We start from the raw sequence: 27,152 nt of genomic DNA on the forward strand, positions 1-27,152 counted from the left end.
AAGACTAGGCTCAAAACTTTCCTTTTTGATACATCTTATAGTTAGAGTGGTTCAGGTTATCCTGAGCTATCTCTATAGTTATGCTGCTATAGGTTTAGACTTCTGGAGGACATAGGGACCCCCATTTCATCATTCTGTTAGTTCAATCTCTGACGTTATGCTCTCTCTGCTTTTTCTCAGAATAGCTTTGCCTCGTCTGTTCCTGTTTGGCTGTGACGCCATCCTGAAAGGGATATATCAGCTGTGCTGCTTCCATCAACACCCTTGTTTTCCAGTGTAGTCCTGTTTCTCTGACTGTGACTGGCTGGATGTGCTCTCTTCATCCTCTGACATGGGACCTGGCTCAGTGCTCGTTGGCCTGGCTGTGTGTTTCCTGGATGGGGCCGCCTTTAATAGCTGCTTTTTGTATCTCTGCTTCTGTGTCCTTGAACCCCAGTCGGCCTCGGCAGATGGCCGCTCACACTAAGCCTGGTTCTGCTGGAGGTTTCTTCCTGTTAATAGGGAGTTTTTCGTCTCCACTGTCGCTACAAGCATGCTTAGTGTGAGGGATTGTATTTGAGTTAATGAGTCAATGCAATCAACTGGTTTTGCTTAGATAGAAAACTTTGAATCAATTTGACTGTATGATCTGGTTGAACTTGAAAGTGCCTTGAGATGACTTGTGTTGTGAATTGGCACTGTATAAATAAACTGAATTGAATTGAATTTTACTTTTTTCTAATTTTGGCTTTATTTCTAAGAATTTACCCCTTGGTTACCACTACTTAGGGGTCAAAGTGGATTTAAATTAACACGGTTTTGATATTTAAAAAAAAATACAGAGCAACCTACATAATTGCCTTGTAATGCCATGCCAATCCAGACCTAAACTGAATGAATAGTCTAACTTAAATCTTGACATATTTAAATGAAACAGAGAAAATGTTTTAATGACAATACCAGGAAACATTTACATCATATTCAAATCGATAGAAACAAGAACTATGAGAAAAAAAATATTCATGCACCGTTGAACTCCAGGTGGGCTGCTTGATCAAACAGTACCCAGCTGCACAGCTGCACAGCTGATACTGCTTAGCTTGACTAACACATCACAGCACAAGGATGCATTTTAAACATCTGACCAACAACCTACTAATTTTTATTTAGTCTCGTCTCATTGATGAAAACTCAAACACATGACTTGTCATGCTTTCGTCGTCAAAGATCCATGTTTAGCTTGTCAGTTTTTGTTATCGTCATGAAAAAAAGGAGCGTCAAAGAAATAATTTTGTCATCGTTTAAGAAAACAACGCTGGTTACCACATATATTGTCTATGTACAAGTAACCCATAGCTTTTCATGTACAGTCTATGACAAAGGTAAGTAAAACCCTCACTTTTCTGCAGATATTCAGTTATATCTTTTCATAATATAACACCAATAAAATGACAAAATGAAAAGTAGTCTGAGTACAGCTTATATAACAGTGTAAATTGTAGTCCTCCCTCAAAATAACTCTGTATACAGCCATTAATGTCTGAACCATCAGTAACAAAACACCCATAAGAGACTACACCCCTAAATGTCCAAATTGATCACTGCTTTTAATTTTCCCTCCAAAATATCATGTGACGAGTTAATGTTATTATTTGTAAGGTGTGCATAAGGAGCAGGTATGTTTTGTGGTAAAACATGAATGTATGGTAGGCTAGTATAGATTTTGTATACATTTCTTGATTTCTTTAAGTATTTTAGTTAACTCTTATCCCTTGATAAAACTGGATCTAAAAAGTATCTGGTTTGGCAAAAAGGGTTCATGTTTTTTTCAGTTTAACAAGCTATGGCGACCGAGTGTGTGTCCCCTTTTTAAGATGGTAAAAAAAATGTTTATTATAGACATTTTACAAACGCCCGGACAGTGAGCCTAAACCGGACATACACTAGTCTCAAAAAAACAAACAAACAGAAGTTGTCCAAAGGGATTGTTGACTTCATGAGCTTATAGCCCTTTAAAAGTTATCACTGTAGAAGAAACATAGGACTGGGGACAGGACATTGGAATGCTGCGGCAGTGCAGCAAAGAAACAAAGACTTGCCATTCCATATTTGAATCTTTTAAGGATAAAAACATAAGCAATGTACTTTATCCATAGCATAGATATGAAGTATTCTAAGTCCTGTGTAAATGTGAACCACATTGTAGTTAAATATGTTTAAAAAAAGAAGAAAACAAAATATACAAAGTAAAGCTAAACTTTCACAGTGCTCAGAAATCATTTTTAAAAGTAACACAAATACATTGTATATTTTTATAAATCACATTGGAAAATTATTCATGTGTCATGTCTATCATTGATCTGTGTAAATGTGAACAATGATTAAAAATAAATTTTATATTTTGACATGATTCTAGAGTGACTCTGGCGCAGACACCATACAAGTCAGGAAGCCGTTTAGAATGTTTATTCAGAAGTTTTACAGAGAGATAGTTTGGACCGGCGTAGGGGTTCGGGAAACAGCGGCTAGGTCAGGAACTGCACGGGGAGAGAGATCAATTAGATTCAGGCTGGGGAACTGAGTAATTAAGAGAAGATGCAAACTCTTTACAGTTCCTTGGAGAGCGGAGCAGATGGAGGGGAGGTTGAATGAGCCCACAGAGATTGAGTTTGGCTGAGATGCCGGGGCTTCGGCTTGAGAGCTCCAGAGGATGGACAGGCAGGTGAGCAATCGAGGATGGATCCAGGAGGACTGAGTGGAGAACCGGCTTGGAGACTGCAAGGCTTCTAGGAGAGAAGGAGGACAAGGAGGTAAGCTTGAGTCTAAGCACAAAGTTCTGTCTTAGGAGAGCTAGCAGGTAGGTTGCCACTATGTGGAAATTAACCGACTGGCGTCCATCCCAGGAAATCCACTCCTCTAAATACTGCTCCCTGATTGTGTCCAATCAGGGACCTGATTGTGAACCAGCTGGAGGCTTTTCTGGGCTGGAAACTCTGAGGAGGAAAAGGTAAGAGAAACCCTAACACAGCTCACCACACAATTCTGTGGGCCCAACATATTTATGATGACAGAAGAAGGCAGTACTTATTGTAAGTACCTACAATTCTGAGTGGATGATAACAGTGGTGGAACTCGGAATTTTGCAAGTATTGCTCGATATATTATAGCATGGATTCTTGAAATACAGTACAAACAGGTTTAAAAAAATTTTTGGTTTTTTTGAATGGCAACTTAATTTGTTGGAATTAGGAACACTTTGTAATCAGAGTATAGCGTCAAGTTAATTAAACTTCTGGGATATTGATTTGGTCAGGTAAGTAGCAGAGGGGGCTGTTAATCAATTTCAGCTGCTTTGGTGTTAATGAAATTAACGACAGGTGTACTAGAGGGGCAACAACGAGACGACCATCAAAACAGGAATGGTTTTACAGGTGGAGGCCACTGACATTTTTTTCCCCTCCTCATCTTTTCTGACTCTTTTTCACCAGTTTTGCATTTGGCTAGGGTCACTGTCACTACTGTTATCACGAGGCAATATCTGGACCCTACTGAGGTTGCACAGGCAGTCCAACTCCTCCAGGATGGCACATCAATACCTGCCATTGCCAGAAGGTTTGCTGTGTCTCCCAGCACAATCTCAAGAGCATGGAGATTCCAGGAGACAGGCAGTTACTCCAGGTGAGCTGGACAAGGCGGTAGAAGGTCTACAACCCATCAGCAGGACCGGTATCTGCTCATTTGTGCAAGGAGGAGCAGGAGGAGAACTGCCATAGCCCTACAAAATGACCTCCAGCAGGCCACTGGTGTGAATGTCTCTGACCAAACAATAAGAAACAGACTTCACGAGGATGGCCTGAGGGCCCGACGTCCTATAGTGGGCCCTGTGCTCACTGCCCGGCACCATGGAGCTCGATTGGCATTTGCCACAGAACACCGGAATTGGCAAATCTGCCACTGGTGCCCTGTACTTTTCATAGATGAGAGCAGGTTCACCCTGAGCAAATGTGACAGACGTAAAAGGGTCTGGAGAAGCCGTGGAGAACATTATGCTGCCTGTAACATCGTTCAGCATGACTGGTTTGGTGGTGGATCAGTGATGGTCTGGGGAGGCATATCCATGCAGGGACGCACAGACATATACAGGCTAGACAACCGCACCTTGACTGCCATTAGGTATCGGGATGAAATCCTTGCACCCATTGTCAGACCCTATGCTGGTGCAGTGGGTCCTGGGTTCCTCGTTATGCACGGCAATACCCGGTCTCATGTGGCGAGAGTATGCAGGCAGTTCCTGGAGGATGAAGGAATTGATAACATTGATTGGCCCCCACGCTCACCTGAACTAAATCCAATAGAACACCTCTGGGACATTATGTTTCAATCCATCCAACGCCGCCAGGTTGCACCTCAGGCTGTCGAGGAGCTCAGTGATGCCCTGGTCCAGATCTGGGAGGAGATACCCCAGGACGCCATCCATGATCTCATTAGGAGCATGCCCCGACGTTGTCAGGCATGCATACACGCACGTGGGGGCCATACAAATTACTGAATACCATTTTGAGTTGCTGCAATAAAATTTCTGCAAAAAAGACTACTGTAGCCTGTTGCATAATTTTTTCACTGTAATTTTTGGGGTGTCTTTGAACTCAGCCCTCTGTAGGTTGATAATTTTATTATCAATCAAATGATGTGGCATCCTTTTGTTCCTAACACATCACCCAGTCCATGTCATTATAAATAAAAAGCATGATTTTTTTCCCCCCATTGAGATCTGATGTGTTTTCAAAGTGTTCCTTTAGATTTTTTGAGCAGTGTTTTTTATTGCATGTTGCTTATCCCAGTAAATCTCTTTCACATTTAAATCAGCAGCTATCCCTAATTGTGTCTCTACTCTGCTTAAAATCAGATTTATGAACCTGTCTACTAATATAATGATGCCAGAGAAACACATTTTCAAGATATCTAAAAGCTCTGCAGTCTGATTCTCTGTTCAACAAGAAAACAACAGATATGTGTTCATTTTAATCTGTAACTCTGAGTAATGGTCTTTTTAGAAGCCCAGTTTTTTTTTTTTTACTTATGTAAATATACAATATGTTGCCATTTTTAGCTGAAAAAGCTCTGTATATGTAACAAACGGATTTTTCCATGGCATGTCTAATTTCTTTAACCAACCAGTGTCCTAACTTTTATTTAAACATGTATCGAAGTAGCTGCCGGTTAAAATTCAGTGAGTGCTGTTGTGTCTCGAGTGGGACTCGAGAGCAGCGGGAGAGCGAGGGGAAAAAAGGACTGAAAACGCTCTGAACACAGACAGCTGTACCCAGTTAATGTTAGCTAAAGTAAATCAGCGCAAATGGGGAAAAAAGCGGAAATTAGTGGTGGGGACTGTCCCCTCCATGCCATGGGTCCACACGAGCCCTTCAGAAGGTTGCGCCAGTGCCCACACATCTTGCAAGGGATTACATAATCAAACTGCAAAGGGGGAAGGCATACCTACAACTCAGCCTCAACGTACGCTCAAAGTGCACTGAAGCATGTGGTGGAGAACTGAAAAATGGATCATGCTCAAAATATGCCTTGTAAAAGAACATCCAGTTGGCTGCAGACACAAAGCTCTTCCAATAATGTGTGGTATTTTGTACTTTTCTACAAGTATTTTGATTACTTTTGTATTTATTTATTTTATTTTTCAATAAAAACTACAAATAAAACATGATTTTTTAGACAGTTGTACAATAAACTGTTTAATCTGAAATCAGCATTTTCTTACAATGTTTAAAGAGCACAAAATGAAAGTCCTTCATTGTGTAAAACGGCATTTCGATTTTCAAATTGAGACATCTAAAAACTAGTTTTACAGTAAAAAAGATATTGTATCCAGTTATGCGAATGAGATTTATTTATACATTTTGATGGATTTCTCTTATATGTTCACATAGTAAGAAGCAGAAAAACACTAAAGGTGATATGATGATTTTGACTGTCATAAACACTTGTGTGTTGCCACTGGTCTTTCAAAAAAAGATGATAGTCCTACATCATACAAGACATGAAAATCATAGTTGTCAAGTGAAAGTAGGGTTTTTATAGTAAAAACATATTGTATGCTGTTATGGAAAATAGATTCACATATACATTATGATGCACTCCAGTGGCATTTTAGTACAATATAGAACAAGACTGTTCTCTGATCACATAGTGAAAAGCAAATGACCACTAAAGGTGGTATGATGATTTTGATTGTCATAAATTATTGAGTGTTGCCACTGATGCAATAATACAACATCTCCGATCTCTAACAGCAATGTGACACCATTTGATGGGTTAACAGTATAAGAAGCCTGATGCTCAAATGCAACGAAAACAGGATCTCCATTCTTGACCAACACAGCACCTGTACCATGTGGTGCACTACCACCTGCATGTAAGTAGAATTCAAAGTGATAGGCTCCTCTCACGGGTGCAATGAAAAAACCTGTAAAAGACAATATTTCTATTGTAATTTCGACTGTAAATGTGTTTACATAAAGAAACACGAACCAGGCTTATGTCAGTATTTGTTAAGAGAATGTTGGAGTACCTGTGTTTGGGTTGTAGGCATTGCCGATATTTGCCACAACATTCCTGAAGACTAGAGGTCTCTGTGTGTTAAATGGTCCAATATTTCCTGATCCTGAGGCCAGCAGGGAAGCAGAGAAAGCCACTCGTTTCTCTGTCAGAAAGTGAATATAGTTCAAATCAAAAAGACATCTTTAGAAATAATCATAAATTTAGACAGTTTTGGTCAAATTGTCTTTGCTGCAGCTAAAATAATGTTTTACATAAAAAACAACCAAGTAATATCTTTGGATAAAAAAAGATGTTCAAATTACTTAATGGACAAGCTGAAAGAACGTATTTAACTTCATTCATGTTGCAGGACATTATGAAATATACATATATTTTAAGATAATTCTTTTCAAACCTTTTCCTTCCGTCCTTAGGCCCTCCAGTTGGACCTCAGTGTAGTTTGCCCTGGCTTTAACAGAGATCAGCTCTTCCGCCTGAGCTGTAAATTTATCTAAAAAAAGAAAAAGAGAAAGAATCTAAAAAAATAAAACATGTTTCTCTTTCATTCTCCAAAGTAGCATATAATCATCAAGAATACAAGCTCATAAAGACTGGCCTCTTGCCATTGATATTTTAGAAACTGCTAATTCAGTCAAGTTTGCCCTCAATATAGACTGTATATAAGCAACACCATTTAAAAACATCTCAATAAACTGACTGTTTATCATTTATTATCTATTTTGTATAACCATCACTTAAGATTTTTTACTCAGAATATTGTAATAAATACCTTGATACTGCTGCTCCAGCATTCTTAATTTTAATACTTGTACTGAAAAACAAACCAACAACATATCAATTGAAGAAACAATTCTGTGATAATATTGGATGCTTGCTTTTTATGTTATATGACCTTATTTATTCTTAAAATGATGATATGATAAATACCTTGATACTGCTGCTCAAGCTTTCTTACTTTTGCTACTTGAACTGAAAAATAAACAAACTGGGATCAATTTAAGCATTATTATTGTATTCATTCTAAAAACTAAGTTTCAGTAATCAATCCAGGTGTTTGTTTTTTCTCTAATTATTACCTTGGTACTCTTCTTTCAACATCTCTATTTCTGTTGTCTTAGCTGTTTGCAGAAGTAAAATGAAAAACCTTTGAATGAGATGCCATAAAAAAAAAAAAATTGACTCAAAGAGGTGATTTGTTAAAGCTTTGGTTTTCAGGGTTAACATACCGTCATTATCCTTCTGTAAGTACTCCACGCTAACTTTGAGTCCACCCAAAGAGGCGCTGATCTCTCTCAGCACAGCATTGATGTCCTGTGTACATCTTTGTTGGGGGTCAGAGAGACTTCCTGTCTCTCCTGTCTGTGATTCAGTTTGCCTTGAATGCGAAGTGATTTCATTCTCTGAGTCTGACTGAAGCAAAGCTGCAGAAAAAGAGCAGATTAGAAGAAACAACTGGAAAATCATAATTTTCTCCATTATTATCCTTGTTTACTTGAAGTCTCATATAGTTTTGGTTCTTTGTTGATCCAACCATTATATACTCTCAAAGTTTGATTAATAATTACCTTTTTTCAAGCCAGTACAAACACTATAAATATATGTGTCATGGACAAGACTTGTTTAATTGGGCTTGTTCTATCAAAAGGCAGAATCTTTTGTCAAGGATAATATTTTATGGGCAGACTCACGTGCACTTGTAGAAAGTATAATCTCCATTCTTACTATCTATGAATGAGGTTCTGTTTACAAAGTTTTTCATTTACAGACAAACGTGAAGGTTATAAGGCTTGACTTATTTGACATGTTGCATGACAATTAAAACACTGTATTTAGTGATAAAGTCTATGCCATTGCTTGTTCTTAAAGTACAATCTTATTGTACAATTACATACTTACCTAAAATCTGTATCTTGCTGATATATACAGTTTTAAGAAATCACTATGAGAAATAACATTTAAAAAAGACCTTTTTAAGAATTTATTTGCTTTTTCTGGGCACAATTTCTCCTCTTTGATTCTCTTGTCTACTGCTCAAGAGATATAAATTGTGTTCAGCAGTACTCTGCTCAATTTAAATCTACTGATTATTATGATTCTGGTTAACATCAATTGCTGTATGAAGGCATATTACAAGATAAAGACAGGGACAGGTTCTAAGTATAGTATAGCGAATAAAGAAAAATCTGCTTGTTCAATCTGGGAAAGTATCCAATAGTTTATGATATATACTGTATAAGATTTCACATCACATTGAGATATATAGTTTATTGTGACCCTTTTATTGCTAATCTGTAAATTTGTCCATAACAATGGCGTAAGACACAACAATAGGCCCGTAAGCAACATTACCTGGGTGGGCCCCATAAGAAGTACAACACTCTGGATTACCCATAATTCCAAGTCGTATTGTAAAAAATAAAATACTCAAATACATTGTTCTTTTTAGATCTTTTGAAACATATTGTATGAGTCAATTTTTTTACCCACTTTCTAATGAACTATACACAGTTATTAACATAGTAATTGAAAGTACTACTGTCTGCTGTGCTACTGGTGTCATGTTTAAACGGCTCACCATCATGCTGAAATCTGACATGTCTTGGGGTATAAATAAGGTCAAGTCCAGGTAGGTTTTAAGAGGAATTTTTTCGTACCATTACCTCTGCAATCAGATGTCCTAATCCAAAATTGCGAAGGGGGCCTACCAGGTGTCAGTGACGGGGCCCGTAAGCAACTGCAGTCTCTGCTTACCGATATCTACGCCATTGATTTATAACTTTACAGATTAGCAAAGCAATAGATTTAGATGGTCTTCACAAGTTAAATGATCTTTTAAAAATATATAGGAAACAAAGTTTGTGTAAGAAAAAAGTTGTATTAGATGTGTAGCATTTATTTAAAAAGTATTTTACACACATAACCAAAGTAATGAACAGGTCCACAAAATATAAGAAAACAAAACAATACAAATGACTAATAAAATGAAAACACCTCAAATTAAAATATAAATATAAAACCAAAAGAACTGCCAGAAATGGGAAGAAAGGTATGTAAAAGATAAAAGAATAAAAGATTAATTCTGCTTAACAGAAACCAAAAGACAAGTTTAAAAGATGGATATTTAATGGTTGTGTGTGTTTTTTAAAGAGCATAAAAATTTTTCTAAATTATTTTGAAGAATCATCATAAAAGTTCAGAGACCAGTAAGAAATATCTCAATAAGCTTCAGCTCATCAATCATTATATTGAAAGTGTTCTGACCAAAACAAGAAAATAGGTCAAATCTAATCTGTCAATGTGATTGCTTTTAAGATAACAAGCTTTTAAAGTACTGCTTTTACACTGTGTTCACTTTAGAGGTACAAGTTGAGCATCACATGTGTAGACCATTTAGCCTATATTTGAAAAGTAAGAATTATAAATTTTTTGCTCTGCAGTTATCTGCCAAGACTTGGCTTATGGAGGGAATAGTTAATCAGTCCTGGTATTAAAGTATGTTTGTTGCAAAGTTTCCATTTTAAGGTTAGAAAACATTAACTGTTTACCAAAGGGATAAAACTTTGTGCTTTCCTCAATCCTTTAACTGATAAAAAAAGAACCTTTCAATGATCAAACAGATGAGCGATGAAGTGTATTTTTCTTTGTGCTTCCTCAATATCAGTACTATAAACAACAAGTAGTCATTTAGTTCAGAACTGATAAACCAAAACTTAACAGCTTCAGAAATTAGATAATCTCTTGACTTAATAGTAATTTAATCAAAACAAACAGGTGAGTAAAAAATACTTTAAAAGAACTGCTGCTCTGCAAAGTCATCTTATAGGAGGCCACATTTTGTTTTTTTCAATCTTCTGATGAAAACAAAGGCATGAAATATCAGATAAAGTAGCAAACTACTCATCAGCAAATGTTCTTTAAGTTGTTGAATAGAGAAAGAAAAATAGTAAAAAAATGCATTGAGTAAAATTACAGTAGGCTAATGCAGTCTGTGGTAGGGGCTTTTAAACTCAGAGTTAGACCCTAAGTTTGGGCAAAGGTACAAAGTGGAAGGGTTAAAACTCATTCTCAAAAATCAAATTCAGAGGAAGAATAAAGGCTTATAGCTGTCATGATTTTATCTAGGGCTCTGACCCACATGCAGATGACCAAACAGAGAGACCAGGGAAAAGTTTAACAGGTTTATTTAGGATTAAGATATGAGTCCAGTGCTGCTTTGAACACTGTTGAACCAGAACTGGAAAGTGAGGGGAAGACATTCCGGTTAGTTCAGGGTCAGTGGTAAATTAGATTCTCTGACTTAAAGAGGAGGACTAGGTTGCAGACTCACATTTCCAGAAAAGGTGTCTTTTGTTGAATCCAGTCGGTGTGGGATGTTCCAGTGATTGTCTTGTTTGATGGAGGGCGGACAGGGTTTACCCAGATTGCGGTTGTTCCTTGGTGAACGGAGAAGCTGACTGCCACTGAGATTTTCTGCAGTACTTGAACAGGTTATTGTGGGAAGTCGCAGACGATCCTTTGGGAAAATGTTGATCCAAACCAAAAACTTGAATCCTCAGCTCAGTTTGGTTCTCAGAAGATCCTTCCAGGGGAGAGAAGGTCCGAAACATCCAGTTTGCAGGATGACTTCCTGCCGAAAGGCAAAGACAAAAAGCAAGGTTGAAACTCAGGTTGACAAAAACTCAGTTTGACTCAGCAAAACTCAGCTTGGCTAGAGTACCCAAAACTGGCAAAACAAAAACTCAGGTTAGACTCTGATAAACTAAGCATGGCTAGAGTACCCCAAACTGGCAAGCACTCTGGCCTTGAGGTAGTGGCAGTCAGCAACGCCTGTCTACCTCCTTAGGTTTTCTTTTTGTTTTCTGTAACCTTTTAAGCCAGATGGGGAAATGGAACACTAAAGCTGAGGATTCATGGGAAACTGCCAGGTTAACAAAAGAAAAAAAAAAGAAAAAGAAAACTAGTAACACAATAAAGACGACTGTAATGTAACTGTGAAATGAAACATCAATCATGTATATGGCTTTCTGCCCAGTACAGCTGAGAGTATGGATGAGAGAGAAACTGAAATGATTTTCTTCACAGGAAGTTTTATTTTTATGTAATTTCTTTGCATTATATTGCATGGAATCAGTATTTGATACATCAGAAAAAGAAACACAAATTGATATTTAGGAAAGAGCCTTTTTTTCAATCACACATATCAGACATTTCCTATAGTTTGAATGAGCTTTGCACACAAAGCAGCAAGAATTTCGCTCCACTTGTCCGTACGGATCTTCTTCAGAGGAATACAGACTTTCTGCTCCCTTGATTGGGTTTAGGTCTGGACACTAGCTGGTGTGATACCTCAGAAATTAATATGAACATGCATGAAATACTGAACTTGGATTAAACAAAATGAGGACTGGTAAAAGTGCTGTTGTGTAGATATTCTTGTTTTGTTATGAATATTCACTATAAATCATAATTGAAAATTCTAAATAGTGTTGCGCCGATGCCATTTTTTGGCCCCGATACCGATATCCAATACCTGGCTGTGCAGTATCGGCCGATACCGATACCATAATAAGGTAAAATAATTGCCATCATGGCTTTTTCAAGCTGCTGCCTACCTTTGTGAAGCAGGAAAAAATATAATACAAAGTGAATCCAGTAGAACTTTTTAATAAAAAGTTCTCCAGGATAATAGAAATAAAACGTTTTTATTGCCTACCAGGAGTGGGTGACAATAGTTGAATAAACTTATGGCTCTCAAAATGGTATCTGTGCCCTATTTGTTGGTACTCGCCGATACCAATACCACCATTTTAGGGCAGTATCAGGGCCCCGTCCGATACTGGTATCGGTATCGGTGCAACACTAATTCTAAATACCGTATTTTCACGACCATAAGGCGCACCGTACTAAAAGGCGCACTCTCAGTTATGTGTCCCATTTCTGTATTTAACACACACATAAGGCGCACCGGACTATAGGGCGCGTTTTTTATATATGTATATGTATATATACCTCTACTGCGTATTTAAAAATACAGCGGGGGCAAAACTGAGTATGATTGTGCTTTATTCATGTATATATTAAAAAGTATTAATCAAACCTGGCAGCTGGCCATGAGACAGACACATCTCAGATGACACAGCGCTGTGGTCACTCCTAAATTAACTTAAAATCCTGAAACCTGCCGACGGAATATGTTCGCTTTTATTACCGGTATCCTGGTGCGTGCAGTTTAAACTATTTAGATGAAAAACACCTGCCAGCCACCGCTGCCCAGCCTAGAGGCTGCTGATGATAGGATTTCTACTGTCGGTGCACCGCTGGTATGTGGGGGTCTGAGCGCCTCCGACAGAAATAGATAATCTGGATGAACTGACTGCAATTATTAAGTTTTCAGGTGGACTTTCTCACTTAAAAACATATTAAAACTACTTTATTCCCACTGATCACAGCAAATATAGCTGCAAGATTTAGATTATTTAGATGAAAAAACACCTGCCAGCCACCGCGGTGAAGAGGAGGAGACCCGGCCCTGAGGCTGCTGTTGAATTAAGTTTTCAGGTAGAAAAATAGAGCGGGAGCAAAACTGAGTATGATTGTGCTTTATTCATGTATTTATTACAAAGTATTAATCAAACCCATCAAAGTCATCATCCTCTGTTTCTGAATAAAACAGCTGCGCTAAATCAGACATGCCAATTTCCCCTTCTTCGCTGTCAGTCACTTTCCGTGTAGCGCGGCTCCTCAGAAATAATGCCGGCTTTTGCAAAAGCTTGAACAACAGAGCCAGCAGACACGTTAGTCCAAGCATCTACAATCCATCCGCAAACGGTGGCGTAACTTGCCCGGCGCTGCCTTCCACTTATCCTGAAACTGTGGTCTCCGTCTGTCATCCATCGCTCCCACGCAGCTCGCAGCCTTACTTTGAACGGCCGCTTCACACCGATGTCGAGCGGTTGAAGTTCCTTTGTCAGACCCCCTGGGATAACGGCGAGCACAGCGTTCATTTGATTCACCTTTTTTTTCACATCGGCTGTGAGATGGGCACGCAGCGATGGTGATGCGTGGAAAAAAACACCTGTTCTCCTCACATACACCTCCCTCAGCCACGCTTTCATCATCTCCTCATCCATCCAGCCTTTTTCATTTAATATCATTATGTCATCAGAGCGCTGTGTCTGTCTCGCTGTCAGCTCCCAGATCAGCTTCTCTGATTGGTTGATGCGGCGCTTCCAGCAGCTAAACTTCAATTTTTCCATCTCGAGCAGCAGCAGCGCGTTGGCGGTGCGTCAGATGCTTAAACGCTCCCGACGTGCTGCACCTGCTGCTCAAAACGCGCTGCGGGACCTTTTGCTGCACCTATACGCGCGTCCGTCAACCATTGACTTTGCATGTAAACTCGCTGCTTCTGCTGCACCTGCTGGGTCCGGTTCACACCGATGTCGAGCGGTTGAACAGCGAGCACAGGGTTAATTTGTTTCCCCATGTTTTTCACATCAGCTGTGAGATGGGCACGCATGGAGTTACATATTAACAGCGATGGTGAGGAGTGGAAAAAAAACACCTGGTCTCCTTACATTCAGCCACTCTTTCATCATCTCCTCAATGAGGTGGTCTCAAAAGTCGCAGTTACAACACACATAGGGCGCACCGCACCATAGGGCGCACCGCACATTTTGAGGGAAAAAAAAGACGTTTAAGTGCGCCTTATAGTCGTGAAAATACGGTAATACCTCAATTACTTCACCCAAAATCATCCACAAACAATATGTATTTTTTTTCGACTAGGGCAATGGTTTTCAGACTCAGCCCTGAGGACCCACTGTACTCAAGGTTTTAGGTATTTCCCCGTGTCCACTCAGGTTTTTATTTGTTTATTTATGTCTTAATCAAGGTCAATTGGGTGGGTGGGGCGGCCCTCTATTGGCCAGCTGCCACTGGTTGAATTGTTCCTTCATAGTGTCTTCAGATGCTATGTGTTGTGAATTGATGCTATTTAAATAAACTGAATTTAAATGAATTGAAATTGAACTGTTATGAGTTATCATTTTTTAACTACATGTGAATTTTAGATATCACCTTAAGACTACAATTCTGGATTTCATTGTCCACAATAAAGTTGTATTTCCAATTTTAAAAATACTCTTGTCATGGACTGCACCAATGTTATTGAATATAAAAGCTTTAAAAATAAAACCAAATTTGATGTTGCACAATTTACAAGTAATTTGATCCCCCCAGTTTCGATCAAGAGACTGATCGGAACAAAAAAAGGTCTGCTACTAGATGACTTTAAAGAGCAGTCAACCTTTAGGGGTAATACGTTTTTCTCACGTGTTACTGTTTAAGGAAGCAGATTAAGAAAATACTATCTTACCAAAAGTTATCACATGCCTGATGGTGATATCAGGTAAGGGTTGGTTTATCAGAAGCACAATAAAGAAGAACTTTGTGTTTATCCTACTGTTATTGAGGAAGCACAGTGGGAAAATGCTCTATATGACTCATCTCTTTATTCATTGTAAGTTCAGGTAAAGACATGAGGAAAATACGCTTTTGGTCTCTTCTGAGGACTAATCACCCTTTACAAAATAAACCTTTTTAGAAATTTTCCCTTTAACGTGTTCAAATACTTTACCATATTAATAATAATAACTGAACTTTATCAATCTCACATTGGAGAGGTTTACTTCTGCATTTAACCAATTCCCTTGAGGAGCATTGGGCTGCCACTGTGCGGCTCCCGGGGAGCAGTGTGGGGTCAAGGGTCTTACTCAGGGACCCAGAGTGGAGGCTGTGGGGATCGAATCGGCTTCTTGAAACCTTCTCAGAGCACAAGTGCACTGCACTGACCACTAAGCACACTCCCCAACTGTTTTATTTTCACCATTTGCTATTCTAAAATGAAAGCCTATAATTTCCTTTTTGTGCATGCTTATATTAGTTTAAATTCAATGTGTCACAGTTCCTGCATCTGCAACATTGAATTTTCTGAAAGCCGGAGGCTGAGTCAACACTTACTCAAATCATCTTCACAGTATCACCCCAGTGACCTATTAAATCTGGCCACATTTGCATTTGTTCATTCAGCTAAATTAAAACAAAACAGGACAGCAATGCAATGGCTGCAGCAGTAATAAGATAAATTTGATATTATTCTTGAAAATGCTCTCTGATCTTCAGCAACCAACCACATCAGCTCACCACCGTCAACCGATCTTTTATAAAGAAAAAACACATTCCTGCTAAATTAGCCCTTAGAAATAAAGAGGCTGGAAGAGTTGGGCTATAGATTCAATAGCTCATATGGATACAAAATGACCTATTAGTTAATGCAACATTTCATTTCCCTTTGGGATTAATAAAGTATTTTTGAATTGCACTGAATGATCAAGACATCTGAGTCCAAATCTGGCATAGCAAGCCAAATATGCAGATGCTTAGTTGTGTAGCAGGCTGAGTTGTGGATTTGAAAATCTTTTAAGCTGGACTCTGAATGTAGATCAGACTTTGAGGAGGTGCAGTCCAATGCTGTTTGGCTTGCTACAAAGAAGGATGAGTGTCTGAGTGAATGTGGATAGGTGATTCAGGTTATTCAACTGAAGTTCTGCCTAGGCGTCATTAACATAGTGTTTAACTTCAGAAAAGTAATATATTTCAGAATCCCTATTATCTGACATTCATTTGTTGATGCTAAGAGAACAACTTTACTTATAAAAAATATAATCCTCATCATGTTATTATCAAAAATATTGCTCCTATTTTCCTTTTGATCTTGTCATGCAGAATAATATGCCCTGAAAATAAGATAAATTAAAACTGATTCTGTTGAGAAAATATGAAGGAAATTTGAATATCCCTTAAGGTGGATTTCCTTTTTTCTCAGGATATGAAAATGACATAAAAGACCCAGAGGTACAAACAAACATGATATTTTCATATTTTATGACCAAGTATTGAGTTTGCTGTTTTTATCATGAAAAGGTCAAGGCTTAAAATTTTATTGTCTTCACGTGTTTGTAATAACAAAAAAGTTAATGATTAGTCACTGCTAATTCAAAGAATATTTAAGGATGGGTCACCACGCAATGCACAAAGTTGACCTACAGAGACTAAAAACTTAGAATGGGAAAGATGATGTTTTATCAGGCATTGCTGCTCTGTTCTCTCTACACTGCTCAGCTTCAGGCTTCAACCAACAATGAAATTGTTTCCAATTTAAGGCAAACTAGATCACAGGTAGGAGATACAGGAAATCTATCTGAACCCCAACAACCATTTCCACAGGACATCAATACTGTGCTGAGAGAGATGAGCGCCTCATTGGCTGGACTACAGGTAGAGATGAAGTACCTACAGAGAGATTATGAAGGTGTGTTGAATCACAGCAGTGTAGCTTTTACAGTAGTTTATTGGAATGAATGATTGATATGTACTGATATAAATCTAACATTATTGTTATTCATTTTGTTTTTGTTACTCAACTAGCTAAAACAAGAGAACTGGAGCTGCAGAAAGATGAACTTGACAAGCTGAAACAACTGTACCAAGGTAATTATATAACAGCTGCAATTATTAATGCTGTTGTGAAAAAATTATATTGTACATAGATCCAAGTCTAAATGAGTAGTACGATAATCGAATGGTTTAGAGAAAACATCTGCAGGGACAACTGCAGAATGTTAGGTAATTTTGATAATAGAGTGTGTAAATCCAAAATCCATGTTTACAGGATGACATAGCATCACCGTTTTATTCACAAAAAATAATGATGCTAAAATACTTGTTATGTTGCTGCCATATTTTCAGCTCAAGCAGGAGATGTGAGCAGTGTTGAAGATCAAGTGGAGGTTCTGAAGAGAGAAGGAGAAGGTTAAAAATCCTATAATTTCCAAGATGCACATTTCCCCATAATCAAAGTTCTTAACATATCAGCAACTAATACACTGTAAAATATAGAGGTCAGCATGGAAAAATCACTATGACATCAATCATTTCTAAGAATCTGTGACTTTATTATTTTTGCAAAAGATTTCTGGATGTTTTTCTATTTTCCCATTAATTTTGCCATTAGTTAATGTATACACAGATGTATGTCTGCCAGGAGTATTTGTATCCTGATCACAGATCGAAAACAAAAGAACTGGTCATGTGTTGAATATTGGCGCTATTTGCTAAAACTGAATGGAACAATTATGTTGATATGCTAGTATTCAAATAGAAATAACATTACAGTTCTTGCTTTACTATACCACTCTAGCTAAAACGAGAGAACTGGCGCTGCAGAAGGATGAGCTGGACAAGCTAAAACAGCAATACCAAGGTATTGTGTCAACATCACTTTTTTGATATCAGAAAATATATTTTGACAATAGATTTTGATAATCCAAAATCCATGTTTACATGATGACATACCATCACCGTTTTATTTACAAAAAATAGTGAGGCTAAAATACTTGTTATTTTGCTGCCATGTTTTCAGCTCAAGCAGGAGATCTGAGCAGGGTTGAAGATCAAGTGGAGGTTCTGAGGAGAGAAGGAGAAGGTTAAATATCCTATAGTATTCTCACATCATTGTATTATTGGGATTTATTACAGATGCTATAATTTCCAAGATGCACATTTCATCATAATCAAAGTTCTTAACATATCAACAACTAATATAGTGTAAAATATAGAGGTCAGAATGGAAAGATCACTATGACATCAATAATTTTTTAAGAGTCTGTGACTTATTCTTTTTGCAAAAGATTTCTGGATGTTTTTCTATTTTCCCATTAATGTTGCCATTAGCTAATGTATACACAGATGTATGTCTGCCAGGAGTAATACTTTTCACAGATCGAAAAACAAAAGAACTGGACATGTGTTATGAATGTGGTGCTATTTAATAAAACTAAATGGAACAATTGTGTTGACATGCTAGTATTCACATAGTATTCACTTTTGTTACTATACCACATTAGAAAAAACGAGAGAACTGGCACTGCAGAGGGATGAGCTGGACAAGCTAAAACAGCAGTACCAAGGTAAGTGTGATGGTCCGAGCAGTCAAAGGAAATTCAGGCACAGGTTTAGATTCAAAAAGTATTCTTTTTATTGAACCCAAAACAACCCAAAAACTTGGGTCAATAAAGAACAAATTACAAAGTTGGGCCCATAAAAGAGGTCAAAGTAACACAATTCAACTCAGGCTAACAAAAAGACCTACTGAAACAAACAGACCTCCTACATGAGACAAAGGGGAAACTTAAATACTGGCTGATGAGGCCACATACAGTAGAAGATACAAAGAGGGAAACACACAAAAATCTAACTGAAACTAACAGAGGAAAATCACATTCCCCCCTCTTGCTGATGAGTAGTGGTGTAAACCAATTTGCAGTTTCAATAGGCTGGCTCCACCCCTTCTCCATCTCTGTTCTCCTGAAGGACTGGAGCAGCCGGTACTGAGGTGACTCAAAAACAAACTGCTTAAATCAAGCAGAACATAACAGTGTAAACTAAAATGTGCACACTTATTCTAGAATACAGTGTTATGCCTTTCCTTACAAAAAATATTCTGTAAATTAAAACCTAAATTTAAAGAAATCCCTATATAAATGTAATGAGACTGGCTGGCCTATTGTGTGATGTGATTAAATGTTACCGCATTTGGGTGGCTGTAATTGCAGCCATCACAGTAAGTCAACAACATGAAAACATGAATTTAAAATTAACTTTAGCTTCTCTTAAGGTATCAAAAATTACTTTGTGTCGACAGCGCTTTTTTTAATATCAGAAAATATATACTGAAGCAAAATTTGCTATGATGACGGATACATTTGCATCATATCTATATAGTTAACAAGAAAGAACACGGCTTACCTTACACTCATTTTTAGGCTTCCATATCTAAGACTGAAACCAATTAATTCCTTATTGTTCTTAGATGTCTTCTCGTAACTGAGAAACTAGCTCACTATGTAACAGTGATGGGTTCAGCTATACCGAATCCTCACCACATATGTCAGGCTCATAGAGCAAAACGCTGGCTGTGTCCGAATGTCCGCCATCACCCCTGTATAGAGCATAGGCCATTCAATGAGAATGTCTAGTGGATGAAAAAGTAGTGGATTCAAAATTTCCCACAATGCACCTTGAAAAGTAGTGTGCTTCCATGGTCACTAGACAAGCAAATATACATATACCAGAATGCTGTGCAATAGGCCTCCTTGCAAAGCATCATGGGATTTGATTTTGGGAGAGAAATAACAAAGATGGCACAGGCACTGTGCAGGGAGCGTGGCAACAGAGCCGACGTGAGTTAGGGGTGTTGACAGATGGGGAAGGCTCGGCCTGATCTATTCTATAGCCAAAGTATTTCGGGCCCATTATTTTTAAAGGACCCAGCCGTCAAAATCCAAACTCTTCATGACGCCTCATCAACCAATCACCACTGTGTAATACTACTGCCTGTTAACTTTAAAGATAAATTAAAGTTTTCTAATGATACTGCCACCTATTACCAAACACAAAACCTTTTTTATTCTTTACTTTTTTCACCTTACCTGGAGCTTTCATTGGTGTTTAAGTTAAGCGGGATACCGCTTCCTTCTGAGTAACCACAACATCCATCTTAATATAACGCTTTGATTTTTTGCTAGGTGGAACCCATTCAACATTGACGCGCTTGACATCACATCCGCCAAACAGCGCAGGAAATTCAAACCCAGAATAAATTAAGAAAAACAGGCTATAGGCTTATTGATGCGTCCATGCTGTACTACTGAGGTGTCAGTCTGTTCAGCAAACAATGTTTATGTCATGAAGTGTCAATAAAAAAGGCTATTTTAAAGATATTTTTCATTAAGAACTTACATGGTTTCTTTGTTTTTTGTGAAACATGCTTAAAACAAAAAAGCTACACAGCTTGAGTTATTTTGCCCTTTAAAATAAGGGCAAAATAAGAAAAAATGGTTATTCAAATTTGGAGGGAAAAAATCTTAGATTATATTTATAAGCCATAACAATCAGCCATAGTTTTAGCCTAATGTCAATAGAATTCTATAAGATGAATAAATATCATGCTTTGATAATGATTGTTTTATTTTTTTGTGACTTCAGCTCAGACAGAAGAACTGATCGGTGTTAAAACCAGAGCAAATGTCACTGAAAACCAGGTGGAGGCTCTGAAGAAAGAAGGAGAAGGTTGGTGAATTCAGATATAAATTCCCCAATCACATCTGCTGTATCTATCGAAATATAATCTAAACTGGATTGTGTATTCCTGTTGTAAAAATATAACAAATTTATTTTAGATTAAGTGGATTTTTCTTGTTTATACAAAACAAAGCAGCTGACTGTAATTAAATTCAAGCAGAATCCTTATACTCATTTCCTGTCTTGCAGTGAAACGAGTGGCTTTCTCAGCGTCTTTGTTGGACTCTGGTTCAGGGAATTCTGGTCCATTTAACACAAACACTCTTCTGGTCTTCAGGCATGTTGTTGCAAATATCGGAAATGCCTACAACCCAAACACAGGTAGATCATTTTATGATGATGATGATAATGATGATGATGATGATGATGATGATGATGATGATGATGATGATGATGATGATGATGATGATGATGATGATGATGATGATGATGATGATGATGATATATTCCAGGGTTTTTCACAGCGCCAGTTAGAGGAACCTACCACTTTGAGTTCTATGTATTTGGTATTGGACATCCATCACATCCCACAGGTGCTTGGCTGGTCAAGAATGGCGAACATATTTTCATGGCTCATGAACATCAGACTAATGGTGGAGCCAAATGCTCTAATGGAGTGACATTGCTGTTAGAGGTTGGAGATGTTGTGTTTTTACGTCAGAGTTCAAATTCGATAATTCATGATAACCAAAATCACCACACAACCTTCAGTGGTCATCTGCTTTTCACCATGTGAGAACCTAATAGCCTGACTTTCTACAGCAATATTCACTGAGCTAAATTTACTATTTTGATTTTTTTCTCTGTAGTTTTGTTGACATTAAAATGATAATTAGACCAAAGTAATCTTTATTAACTGTTATGGTTTTACTTTTTGTTAAAAAATAATTTCCCTTATATATAACTATGCAGGCATAACAAAAGACAAAATGCTTTGTGTATAATAGGCTTTATCACTGTATATTTAAAAGTCTCATTTTTAAAACTATTTTAATTTAATATCTTTTAAAATTATTCAAAGGTGAAATGTAGATTTCTGTTTTCTCATGCTTTTGTCATTTTTATACAGAATATCTTAGCCTGTTCTATACCTTGCTTTATGAGTTCTCTGATTTGATGTGATTTATTAAGTGACTTCCATTTTGCGCACTATATTGTTCACATCTGTTGTTTAAAAATGTTATTCTTTAATAAAGGTTTGTATATTGCTCCATTACCCGATACTCCACACTGTATGATTTCTATTTTGAAAGCAGAAAATGTAATGTTCATTGGCTGTTTTTTGTTATGAATATAAAATCTTAGAAGTTGTAGAACATGTTTTTTATCTTTCCTTATTTTGAAGCACGATTAGATTGAATTCTAATTGAAAAGGTAGCAGTAACTTGCCATGTTCAAATTAATAATGTTAAATAACCAAAATGGTTGTTTTTTTTCTGCATGTTGATAATGATGTTGGTAAAAGAAAGTGAAGCAATTCTGTATGAAATATGAGGATGCATTTCATTTTCTATATTTCTATCTCTTTAAAGAGTAATGAATATAATTTTAGTAGATATCAGTAGTCTAAGACATGGCAGAGGAGAAAATTTCAGCCTTCAGGTCAGCGGTGGCTGGTGGAGTCATCACACTAAGTCATCACACCAGTATATTTATATGAATGCCAAGAACAAAAAACATTCTTAAAACACTTTATAAAAACAAAGCATAATTTCATTTACAGATTTACTTTTTGTACACAGATCCTGCCCTTTTGAGGCTTTGTGAAAGTAAATGTGTTTTGCGTGGTCCAATATGGTGTCACAAACCTAAAAACATACCATTTTAATACAGGAGAAGCTTTTAGCTTTATATTTTTTGATATATAAAAACTATTTATTTTCCAAGATATGTTTTTATTGAAGAGCAACTGTGCAAATTAAAAATCTAGAAAAAGTACACTATATTATAATATAGTGGGTCCTTCAAAGGCAGTAAAACTAAAGAGGCATGAAGAATTGGGCTATAGATTCAGTAGCTCACCTGCATACAAAATAACCAATTAGTTAATGCAACATTTCATTTCCCTTTGGGAATAATAAAGTTGTTTTTTTTGTTGTTGCATTGAATGATCAAGAAATCTGAGTCCAATGCTGATTGCATTGAGGAGAGAGAGACAGAAGGAACAACTGTCCCTAAGAGAGTACCAGAATATCTTTTTGGGAGCCATTACAAATGCCCATTACACTCGCCCACCGGATTCGCACTTTTAGATACAATAGTAGCCATTTCCCAATTTCCTTGATCGTGCATTCCTTTTTTAACATCAATCTTTGTAGTAGAATATTCTTTCTGTCATAATTTGTGGACATTAAGATCTAAATTGCTTACTTACTTACTTTACTCATCTGTAATTCCCTACTTTGTATGTAATACTGGTTGCCAGGTTTGCAGAAAAAGCTGCAGGTCAGGAACACTCATGCAAAATAAAACAATGATTATCTAATCATTTATTTGCTAATAATAGTAATAGATATGAACACAACTGCAGTGACTGAGCAAGTCACATGACTCAAGTCATATGACTCAATTCGAGGTCAGGAAAGGCAAATCAAAGTCAAGTATTTTCTTTCTTTTATTCAAGCAAGTCATAAGTCACAAATCTGGTGACTTGAGTCCCATATCTGGTTACAAGTAACCTTTTGTATCAGGTAGAACTACAGTACTGTAGGACAGATGACAGTAGATGTAATAGATAGCAGAAGAATAACAGCATATCATCACACTGCCCATTTTAAACAGGACTGAAGAGCCCATTGCTTAAAATAAAATGTCAAAATCTAGTTCTTAACCATTTTTTATTATATCTCATGTCATAGGTCCGTGACACCATTACGTGCCATCCTAAGCAGAGGTTTTTCTTCACCAAGCACATGTAGGTATATGTCTTTGACAAACTGAAGCCATTCGGCTTGGCCATCTCAGGATGCATCGATGGTTTTTCGAAAAGCATAATGTGGCTTGCTTGTGAGGCAGCAAACAAAAAAAACATCTGTCATTGTCCAGCATAATATAAACTGTGTCAAGAGTATTGGAGTGATACCATTGAGAAAACGAGCAGACCACAGAGAACTGTGGCAACAATGCACTGTACCCTCCACCATGCGCATACGGATTATAATGCTGGGTCATCAAGCCACAGTTATGGATCATCCACAGGGAATCAACGCATCGAGACATTGTGGGTGGGTACATATCTGTGTTTTTCAGACGTGAAGTACAGTAAAAACTGTTCATGGTCTGAAATCCATGGAAGCATACAGACTGAGTTAAAACAGATCTATAAAATACATCCGAACTCTTCATTTTAGTAATATACTTTGTAAGCTGCATGTTATTGAAGCAAATTTTGCTAGTTTGGCAGTCAGTGATACAAAATATATCAGTGATATTAATTTTAGTTTTACACATAGTGTATCTCAAAAAATTACATATTGCTGTGCAAAATAATATCCTGCAGATAATGAATAAATGATTAACTAGAACTGGAGTTATAGTTAATTATTTAACCTATTCAAAATCGGAGGTGAAATCAATTTAGTGTTCTTAGTTGAATAATTGTAGCTTTAATTTGCTTACTTACCAGGGTTTGTGGTTTCACCTCTGGAGGGTTTCTGGACTGGCTGTTAAAATCCAGGTATCCACACCAATCTAGTGACCCAGGCTAGGTTATCAGCAGAGCTGTTAATTATCAATAAAGAACCTTTTTATCTCCGTTTATTCACACTATTACCAAAGGGGGTGGATCTGGCCTGAGTGATAAATCGTCCTCTGTATGAACCACTGCAAGTTAAACAATGATGTCTTTATTCTATATATATATATATATATATATATATATATATATATATATATATATATATATATATATATATATATATATATATATATATATATATATATATATATATATATATATATATATATATATATATATATGTTGGCGCAGCCATCGCCACAAGAGCTGATCAGCCGGTATATATATATAAACATATATATATATTTATATATATGTATGGCTGCGCCAACATATATATATATATATATATATATATATATATATATATATATATATATATATATATATATATATATATATATATATATATATATATATACCGGTGCTTCCCACACCGGTGTGGGAACCACGCCCACATCCATAAGTGGATAACAGGATCAATTAGGGACACAGATGTCAACACCCCCACTTGTTCCTTAATTGACACAAATATTACATACAGTGTACATTCAACTTCATTTCACAAAAGTACAGTCCATTGTTCACCTGCCAAAAAGAAAACATCTAAATTTGTCCATCCTGACTTTTGCTACAGGTATAGTAAAAACATCAGCCACCATATCATCCATGGGACAATAATGAAGAACAATCTTTCCATCAGATACAACAGAGCGGACAAAATGGTACCTTATGTCAATGTGCTTACATCTCTGACGAGTCACAGGGTTTTTAGATAGGGCAATAGCACCCTGGTTGTCCTCAAAAACATTCACAGGTGTAAAATTCAAAGTGTCCATTCCTTTCAATAGATTTACAAAATACATGCTCTCCTTAGTTGTAGCAGATAGAGCCATGTATTCGGCTTCACATGTTGATAAAGCAACTGTCGGTTGTTTCTTAGATTTCCATGAAACAACAGGCCCAGTCTCAGACAAACTAAAGCAGTAACCAGTAACCCTGCGCCTGTCATTCTGGTCAGCTGCCCAGTCAGCATCACTATAGGTCACAAGCTTCAAATCCACATCTTGCTTTCTAAAACACAACTCTTGATCCACAGTGCATTTCAAATACCTCAAAACATGTTTAGCTGCCACCCAGTGTTGTTTTTTTAGGTTTAGACAAGTACTGAGATAATTTACTAACAACAAAACTTAGATCTGGTCTGGTTAGATAAATCAAACTTCCAATTATTTCGCGGTATTTCTTAGGATCAGCAGGTTCACCCTCATTGTCAAATGTCATTTTCATTTCACACGGTGTTGTCCGTGGTTTGCAGTGAGTCATGTCAAATCTCTCAAGAATTTTTGTGATATATTTCTTTTGATTCATTTTGACTTCCCCTTTTGTCTGGGCAAAATCAATGCCAAGAAAATGTTTTAATCTTCCAAGATCTTTAATTTTGAATTTGGTCCCCAACATTTCCTTCACTTCACTGAGCATTTCAACATCACTCGTTGCAAGAAGGAGATCATCAACCCAAATAATCAGCATGATTCTTTCATTTCCAACTGTCTTAAAATAAACACAATAGTCTGCAGTATTCTGAACAAAACCACTTTCAATAAGGAAGTCATGTAGCATCTTATTCCAGTTTCGTCCTGACTGCTTCAAACCGTATAGTGACTTATTCAGTTTACACACCAGTTTTTCTCCTCTTTCAGATTTTACCTCGAACCCTTCAGGCTGCTCCATGTAAATCTCACAGTCTATAGGGGCATGGAGATATGCTGTTTTAACATCCATCTGATGTAGTTCCAAACTGTACTGTACTGCAAGCTGCATCAGGACATGAACAGAGGTCATATCAGCAGTAGGTGAAAAGGTTTCGTTATAGTCTAAACCAGCCAGTTGACTATAACCTTTTGCTACATATCTGGCTTTGTAAATAGTTTCCACTGGATTTTCTTTAACAGCTAAACCCATCTACCCCCCACTGCATGTTTACCCTCTGGTAAGGTTGTCAATGTAAACGTATCATTCTCTATTAAAGAGTCCATTTCCTCTCTCATGGCTTTGGCCCACTGTTCTGACTCAGAAGAGCTCAAAGCTTCTTTTAAAGTCTGGAACATCGCAAGTCACACGATAACAATAATCAATATTTGTCACTTCCAGATCTTCGTCACATTTCACTTTGTAGTCGCAATCTGAATAATAGCGAGGGGCTCTCCTCTCTCTCTTCGGATAACGAGTACTACTCTCACTGTCACATTCCAGTTTTGTCTCACTCACCTCCACTTTCACTTCAGGTGGGATTGCTTTTGTCTTATACAGTTCTGGTTGTGGAATATTCACTTTCTTTTTGGTTTCATAATGTTCATAAATGTCATCATCTGTCTGAGTGTCACAATTAATAGAATTTTTTATAACAAACTTCACAAGTCTATTTTTTGTTACTTTTCTTGTCTCCGGATTGAAAACCAAATAAGCTGGACTGTATTTATCATATCCAAAAAATATTCCTTTTTCACAGCGTGTGTCCAACTTTTTCTTGTCATATTTGTAAGCATAACACTCTGACCCAAACACTCTCATTTTGGATAAGTCCGGCTTCTTTCCAGTCAACACAAAATATGGGGTTTGTCCAAGAGGTTTATTGTAGCATCTATTTCTGATAATGCCAGCT

At 37.2% G+C, this 27,152-nt stretch overlaps 1 protein-coding gene across 6 annotated transcripts in view; it reads left to right on the plus strand.

The window, feature by feature from the left end:
• Positions 1 to 21,962, plus strand: part of LOC119777389 (coiled-coil domain-containing protein 102A-like) — a 36,238-nt gene extending 14,276 nt beyond the window's left edge. For 4 of the 6 annotated variants that reach the window (XM_038276245.1, XM_038276249.1, XM_038276246.1 and 1 more), the window contains 6 exons: positions 17,810 to 17,872; positions 18,032 to 18,094; positions 18,516 to 18,578; positions 20,656 to 20,739; positions 20,941 to 21,072; positions 21,204 to 21,962. In XM_038276245.1, the coding sequence (XP_038132173.1) occupies positions 17,810 to 17,872; positions 18,032 to 18,094; positions 18,516 to 18,578; positions 20,656 to 20,739; positions 20,941 to 21,072; positions 21,204 to 21,487 (689 nt within the window). In that variant the 3' untranslated portion in view covers positions 21,488 to 21,962. Of the gene's footprint in view, positions 1 to 16,657; positions 16,922 to 17,037; positions 17,101 to 17,358; positions 17,422 to 17,809; positions 17,873 to 18,031; positions 18,095 to 18,515; positions 18,579 to 20,655; positions 20,740 to 20,940; positions 21,073 to 21,203 lie in introns of those variants that run through there. The other 2 variants (XM_038276250.1, XM_038276247.1) reach the window with 2 other exon arrangements.
• The last annotated feature ends 5,190 nt before the right edge of the window (positions 21,963 to 27,152 follow it).

This window comes from Cyprinodon tularosa, unplaced genomic scaffold (assembly GCF_016077235.1).
Source record: "Cyprinodon tularosa strain WSP-4 unplaced genomic scaffold, ASM1607723v1 ctg1231, whole genome shotgun sequence".
Classification (NCBI taxonomy): domain Eukaryota; kingdom Metazoa; phylum Chordata; class Actinopteri; order Cyprinodontiformes; family Cyprinodontidae; genus Cyprinodon; species Cyprinodon tularosa.